The 8096-nt window shown below is 51.5% G+C and overlaps 1 protein-coding gene across 1 annotated transcript in view; it reads right to left on the bottom strand.

Annotated features, from left to right (window-relative positions):
• Positions 1–8096, bottom strand: part of AACS (acetoacetyl-CoA synthetase) — a 50696-nt gene that overhangs the window by 40933 nt on the left and 1667 nt on the right. The window contains 3 exon segments of the mRNA XM_007448646.1: positions 1863–1976; positions 2591–2711; positions 4585–4688. Of these exon segments, the coding sequence (XP_007448708.1) occupies positions 1863–1976; positions 2591–2711; positions 4585–4688 (339 nt within the window).

Raw genomic sequence — 8096 nt, forward strand, 5'->3', positions numbered from 1 at the left:
CCAACGACGCATCCTTTACAGAATGAAAACGAGATGCCGACAGAGGGCCCAACAGGAGGGCCTGGCTCAGGGGCTTCCCTGAGTGAGGCCATCTGGGGACAGAGCTGGGGGCAGGCGGGGCAGAGGCCGGCTTCCCAACAAAGGCTCTGTTGGACACTCTTAGGAGGACAGGAGCCGGGAGGGGAGTGCGGAGGCGGGAAGGAAGCGAGCGCGTGGGGCCGCCGACCCGGCTGCAGGTTCTCATTCCCACCCTGGAGGCAGCGGGGGTCAGCGAGCCTCCAAGCAGGGGACGGATACCATCGATGCCACTGGGGTTGGTGCCACGAGTGAAGTCGTGTGGCCAGAGGACCGAGAAGCCCTCTTCTTTGGTTTAAGAATAAGATCTGATGCCTGATCCCGGAAGGAGTAATTTAAACTCTGCGCCCAGCACCACAGCAAAAAGCACACAGAGCCCAGCCGGACCCAGACTGGGAGCCGCCCCCGGACACATCTGTCATTGTCACCAGCCCCTCCCGGCGTGCGTGTGGATGGGCAGGGCCGAGAAAGCTCACCTAACCTCTCTGCCCACGGGAGACTGCATAACAAGCCTCTCGGCCTCTCTGCTGCCCTGTTTAAAGATGAAGAAACTCGAGGTCCAGGGAGGAGAAAGTCACCCAAACGCACAGGCCCAAAGGCAGCGCCAGGCACCGAGGGAAGGTCTCCTGACTCCAGGGAGTGGATGCTGCTAAACAAGTTCTCGCCAGGAAGAACTAAGTGGAAGAAGCCGCACTGAGTGAGGAGGCCTAGGTGGGGATCCCAAGGAACAGTGTGGCCTAGGGCCACCAGCCAGGCACCAGGAAACTCGGGCCCAGGCGCACGCCGCTCTATCGCGGCACCAAATAATTACAATCCATCGTTCAATAGACGTGTGATGAAGTGTCCTGGCTATCAAATTTCATGCCTCACTAACTCTCAGGGAATTTCCTGGCAGTCGAGTGGTTAGGACTCTGCGCTTTCACTGCCGAGGGCCCAAGTTCAATCCCTGGTCGGGGAACTGAGATGCCACAAGTGGCTCGGCCAAAAACAAGTAACTGTCTATTTATTATCTCCAGAGACTGAGTATATCCACATACTTTCAGTTAATGACCTTATGAACTGAAATTGTCTATACTGTTTAAATCAACACCCATTTTTTTAATAAAATCCTTTCCAAGTTTAAAAAAAAAAAATGATTAGTTTACTTTTCTCTTCTGGGCCTCAGTTTTTCATCTGGGAAACAAGCTGGCTGGTGGCACCTGCCCTGGCATCTGTGGGTCAGAGGAAATCAGTCTAGTGAGTCTCTCCACTGATAAAACTCCCTCTGCTGGGTTTTGGGGGTTAGGAATCAGTCAACAATCATGTCAGCACAGACGGCGAAAATCACAGAATGGAAACCAGCCCTCAGGAATTCCTCAGGAAAGCATCGAGTTGGAGGTGGGCAGACCCAGAAAATGCAGCAGCTTTTCCCGAACCTGGAAGGGAGGGGTCCTGGCTTTGTCATCAAGGACCTGATGAACTTTCTGGTTTGTGTTTAGTTTAAGAACCACATTTCATTAAAAAAAAAAAAAAAACTAATTCATTAAAAAATTATTATTAATAATAACAGTAGACGTCTGTGAGCACTGGCTCAGGAGGACGTGCCCACATGGAGGCCGGGAGCCGGGGACCCTCACAGCCCAGCTCACTCTGGCTGGGCCACACTTGCAACGATCGCCCCTCTTCGTCTGGTTTGTGACGCACGTGTACACACGCGAAGCCGTGCGCGTGCAATCTGACCCGACGCCACCTCATTCATTCCAAGCCACTCCCCTGCCCGCACTACGACAGGCACCAGAAGTACCCACCGACGACCCGGTCTCCTCTCCTCACGCCCATCTTCCTCATCGCCGCGGCGCACAAAGCCACCTGTCGCCGCAGCTCTTCAAAACCCACCTTCACAATCTCCTCGCTGCCCTCCCCTGGGAAGAGAGAAAGGACAGGTCACCCTTGGACCATCCTAAAAAGAGAGGTTCTGAGTCACAGACACGGATGAAAACTCACAGCTGTTCAAACGCAGGTTAGAGACACGTGCCCGGGAGACACTACACAGGTGCAGGGGAGGCAAACCAGATGCAGGTTTAATCGACGTTCCGGAAAAGAAAGGCTTGGGAAACGGCATCCTTGAGACGCACGCCCAGAATTTGCCATTTAAAGATTCTTTTTTTACTACTGGAAATGTTTTTATGAAGTGAAGAATCCTTTGATTTGGTTGTGATTTTTTTAGTATAATTTTCCAAGGGCTGGGGGAGGAGATGGGGAAATCAGTGTTTAGTGGGTACAGAGTTTCAGTGAAAAAGTTCCAGGGATCTACTGCACAACAATGTGAACATACTTAACACTACTGAATTGTACATTTAAAAGTGGTTAAGATGGTAAAGTTAGTATTTTGTGTTTTTCACCATAAAAAAAATAAAAAGGTGCCGAGCTATTGTCTGGAATCATATACTGCAGGTTCTGAGCGCTTCGGAGCCTCTCTGAACACGTGGCCCCGTCACACTACAAGAGGAAAATCCGAGTAGCTGTCAGGACTCACGTGCCACGTAAAGGGCCACTCCATCATTTTCCCTGTGTTGCAGGAGGTTTTCCGCGTAGTTGAGGCGACTGCCTTTGAACCATTCGGGGACGTCCGCAATCCCTTTGGACGTGTCCACGACCTACAGAGGACAACAGCAAACCAAGACAAACACGTGCGTGAGAGAAACATCAGATGCAGAGAAGGGATTCCGCGTCACAGGAGGCCAGCTAACTCGCCCAAGGCATCACTAGATTGCTGTACAGACTGAACGCTGACCTGGCCCAAAGGCTTGAAACTGAAAACAGAAATGAATGTGATATTGTGTACCTGACACTTGCTGAGAGTAGATCTTAAGCATTCTCACCACAAAAAAAAAAAAAAAAAAAAAAAAAAAAAAAAAAGAAAGAAAAAGAGAAAGAAAAAGAAAAAGGTAACTGTGTGAGGTGACGGATGTGCCAGTTAACTTGGTACTCATTCCGCAAGGCATATGTATATCAAATCATTCACGTGTACACTTGAAATAGATACAATTATACGTATCAGGACTTCCCTGGTGGTGCAGTGGTTAAGACTCCATGCTCCCTATGCAGGGGCCCCGGGTTCAATCCCTGGTCAGGGAACTGGACCCCACATGCATGCCGCAACTAAGAGTTCGCATGCCGCAACTAAGGAGCACGCCTGCCGTTACTAAGACCCAGCACAACCAGATAAAAAAACAAATTATATGTATCAATTATTCCTCACTAAAGTTAAAAAAATTTAATGCCAAGGGAAAACTCCGCCCCACTTATTTAGTCTGTTAATTATTAAGCACCCACTTTATGAGTGATGCTGACGAGAGAAGGACAGATAGACAGACACGGCAGCTGCCGCATGTTCCAGGGCTGACCAGAGCATGGAAACCAGGAGATCAAAGTGCACGGCCCACCGGACACCCTGCCACAGTTTTTAGGAAGTTGGATCCACGCCTCCTCCATCAGGGCTGGAACCTTGGTTTATTCTCCAGGTGAACCTTTCAGAATGGCTCACCCCAAAATCAAACCAAACACACAACAGACTTCTTGGTCCCTGGATATTTATTGAGGGAATAAATAAAAATCTCTAAAATCCAGGTAAATAACAAAACTACTGATAGTTTAAAAAACAGTTACAGGGGGCTTCCCTGGTGGCGCAGTGGTTGAGAATCCACCTGCCAATGCAGGGGACACGGGTTCGAGCCCTGGTCTGGGAAGATCCCACATGCTGCGGAGCAACTAGGCCCGTGAGCCACAACTACTGAGCCTGAGCTCTAGGGCCCGCGTGCCACAACTACTGAAGCCCACATGCCTAGAGCCCGTGCTCTGCAACAACAGAAGCCATGAGAAGCCTGTGCACCGCAACAAAGAGTAGCCCCCACTCGCCGCAACTAGAGAAAGCCCACGCGCAGCAATGAAGATCCAACGCAGCCAAAAATAAATAAATAAATAAATTTAAAAAAGAAAAAACAATTACAGTACGGGGACTTCCCTGGTGGTCCAGTGGTTGAGACTCCACACTTACACAGCGGGGGGCCCAGGTTCCAACCCTGGTTGGGGAACTAAGATCCCGCAGGCCGCACAGCGCAGCCAAAAATAAATAAATAAAACAAATAAATTTTTAAAATGTGAATGTATGGAACATCACTGAACTGTACACTTTAAAATGGATAAAATGGTAAATTTTGTGTTATGTGTATTTTACCGCAATTCTAAAAAATTTTAATAAAATAAAAATACAGCGATGCCCTACTCTTTGGATCACTCAGATTCCCAGGACAAGGCCTGGGTCCACACACATCGGGGGGCCCGGAGCCTGCAGAGTCCCCATGAGGTCCGTGACCCCAACACAATTTCCTGCCAACTCTCTAGGGCAATGACTTCTTCCCGCTGATGTGGGGATTTAAAAGAAGATATGATTTAGTCTTCCTCAAAATTAACACTTCATTTTGGATCAGAACCACGAAAAGATAATGCGTAAGCACAATCTCTACTTACCTCATCATACATGCGTGAGAAGACAATTCCACTGAATTTCCAGAACTCTGCCCAGAAGTCCGAATATGACTCAACTGACCAATGATATAAGTCATCATAATTCTCTGAAACAAAAAAGAAAGAAAAAAAGGCACATAACTCCGACAAATCTTAGGAGGAAAGCCTTGGTTCAGTGATAAGATGGATACACCTGAGGAGTTTTGTGTGTCTGAGGGGTTCAAAGGCACCTGATGAGAGAGGGTCTTGGGAGCGCAGGGCATCTTAGTTTCTGTTAAAGCAAACCCACCACCGCTACTCCCCAAATGAACAAAAGTCACGAGGCGGTGATTTTATATCTCAACCAGCATGCCTAAAAACCATGGACTCTGGACCCAGAAGGCCTGGGTTCAAATCCTGGCTTGGCCATTTATTAGCTGTGAGGCCTCAGGCAATCTATGTAAGTGCTTTTTAAGTCACCTTGGTCCTCACAAATTGCAAAGAGCTCCAGCACCAAAAACTCCTCTGGGCTGACACAAGAGACGGCGCAGGGCCTCCCCTGAAGACCTGGAAAGCCCATCATCACAAAGGGCGCCACCACAGCAGCCGGGAGGGCGGAGGATGTAACCAGCCTGCCGACCCGGGGAGCAAGCAGTCACAGCAGCATCTCAGCATCGCGAGGACCCCAATGGACGGCAGAGGAGTGGGTGGGCTTTGAGCAGAAACTTTCCCACCGTCCACGACTCAGCCAAGAGATAGACACGATTCTCCAGTCGAGCAGGGGCTCCTGGGGCTTCTGCCCACACGTGTCCCCCGCCGTCCCCCCCCCCCCCCACCCCCAGCCTCTGGGCTCCTGGGTCTCCCTCCCATGCCCAGAAGCTCCCGGTGGAAGGAAGCCCCACTGGCCCATCATAGCACCTCGTGTCTGAGCTCCTTGTATGAAGAGTTCAGAGCCCTTGCTGGAGGCAGGGCCACCGCAGGGCACCAACAGCAGTTGGAGTTAAACCGCCCGACGGAGGTCAGCGCATAAAACTCATTTCGTGAGCAACCTTTGGGAAACCCACCAGCCCCCCCCCAGCTCAGAAGCTGCGATCTGGAAGCCTGGGGGACAGACCACGGGCATGTTTAGTTCAGTCTGTGCAATGCTCAGGAACTGAATGGGCTGACGTTAAATTTGGTTTCCAAATAAAGTGCAGGATTTCTGGCTTCTCCTGAGAAGACAGGACGTCTGGCCATGGAAGCCGGCCAATGAGTGTCGCCTCCTGGTATTTACGTCCCTGTGTCATCCCCTCCCCACGCTGAGCCAGACTGCTAAGGAAATGACCGAGTGCACCTTGTGAGGCCGGGTCATAAGGTCCTAAGGACACCGCAGCTTCCACCTTGATCACTTGCTCTGCAGGAAGCCAGTGGCCATGTTGTGAGGACAGTCAAGCAGTCCTAGGCAGCGTGAAACGGAGGCCTCCCGCCCACGACCAGCACTGACTCACTGCCACGTGAGCCGGCCCCTGGGAAGTGGGCCTCCAGCCCTAGCCCACGGGTGGATGCAGCCACGGGAGACCCAGAGCCAGAACCACCAGCTAAGCCACTCCCAGAAGCCTGGCCCGCGGAAACTGAGAAATACTAAACATTTACCGTTGTTTTATGTCACTAAGTCTTGGGGTGATTTGCAATGCAGCAATAGGTAGCTGATGTGGTAGTGATGCACTCCACACGGTGACAATCAGCTCAAGCAGGTAACAGCTGCCCCACCTGGCCCTTCACACACATGCGAGAGGCAACCTAACCCAGCAGTGACGAGCACTGAGCCCAGCTCCACGGCTCACAGCTGCGAGATCTCAACCGAGACTTGGAGCTTCCACTTTCTCAGCTGGGAAACTAGATCAAAGCTGCAGCTACTTGGCCAGGTCACTGAGGATTAAGTTAGTTAATCCGTGTGAAGTTCCCGAATGGGGCCTGGCGTGCAGGAGGTGCTCACTAAATACTAGCTGTTATTCACACCCCCGTCACCCGCCTGGTCCCTGCAGGTATCCGAGTCTGTAAGCCTCGCTTGCCACTTCACCTGCGTCTTCCTCTCCATCTGTGAGATTTCTGACCAGCCCACACCTTCAAGTCTCAGCTCAAGATCCTGCCAGCCCTCTTCAACAGCATCCTGACAGACCCAGAGCTCAGAAGGCGGACAGCACGCACCCCTAGACCCGCTGCTCAGCGCTGCTACCTTTGCACGAGCCTTCTCCCCACAAGTACGCTGAGCTGCTGGAAAACAGAGACCAAGCCTTCTATTTGTTGGCCAGCTCTGTCCCAGATGCTGGCATGCAGAGGCGAGTTGCAGTTTGTGGTATAAAAGGACTTCCCTGGCGGTCCAGTGGTTAAGACTCCATGCTTCCACTGCAGGGGACACAGGCTCGATCCCCGGTCAGGGAACTAAGATCCCGCATGCTGCTCAGCCAAAAAAAAAAAAAAGCTCACAAATAAATGAACAGGCAAGACAGGCTGAAAGTCCAAATTACATGCACTTGGAGAGCAGAGGAAAGGAGAAACGGTCAGAGAGAATAATCAGAGAGAAGGCAGCATTTGAGTTGGCTCTTAAAGCAAAGACCAAAACGTCCAGGGCCAGGCCCACGGAAAGGAGAGAAGCAGGGTGGGTTAACCATCAGTCGTGGGAGAGAAGGAAAAGAAAAACACCAAGGTCTAAGCCACCCCCAGACCAAGAGAGGAGCCCCACTCAGCCCAGCTGATGCCATCACGTGAGCACACAGACCCAGAAGCACGGGCCTTTGGGTTTTCAAAAGAAGTTGCAAATCTTACTTTTCCTCTGCGGTCTTTCGGTGTGTGAGCCGCCCGAGCTAAGTCTGCAGGCCCGACATGGCCCGTAGGCTACCAGTCCCAGCCTTGAAGGGCAGAGAGGAGCTGGGGAGGCAGAAGGGGAGCTACTGGTGCCTCTGCCAGTGTCTACTCAGCAAACCCCACAGGCCAGGTGCGGGCGGGCGCTCCGCCTGATCATCTGTCACCCAGTGATACGGGTCCTCTCATTATGCCCATTTTACAGGTGAGGAAACCAAGGCTCGGGAGATCAGGTGACTTCCTTCTGATCACACAGCTAGTAAGTGGTGGAGCCACTTCAAAATCCCGGCAGTCAGATTACAGCTCAGTCTCACGCACCTCACAGGACCACCCTTCTGTGAAATCATTCTGTAAAGCAGCAGGGGGAACAGCTGGCAGAGGAAAGAGAGACGGAACCACGGCACGGTAACAGAAGAATGCAGATTCCACTCCTGGCTCTTCTTAGGAATCAAGTCTGTCCCCCAGGGAATTCCCTGGTGGTCCAGTGGTTAGGACTCCGTGCTTTCACTGCCGAGGACCTGGGTTCAATCCCTGGTTGGGGGAACTAAGATGCCACAAGCTGTGCGGCGCGGCAAAAAAAAAAAAAAAAAAAAGCTATCCCCAGTGTTCCACAGAAGTAGAAGCCTGTCTTCTTACCACATCCAGCTAGTGGTGAGTTCTCTAGGCTAATTTAGGGGTGTAGGGGAGTGGTGGCT

Source organism: Lipotes vexillifer, unplaced genomic scaffold (assembly GCF_000442215.2).
Source record: "Lipotes vexillifer unplaced genomic scaffold, Lipotes_vexillifer_v1.1 scaffold21, whole genome shotgun sequence".
Classification (NCBI taxonomy): Eukaryota; Metazoa; Chordata; class Mammalia; order Artiodactyla; family Lipotidae; genus Lipotes; species Lipotes vexillifer.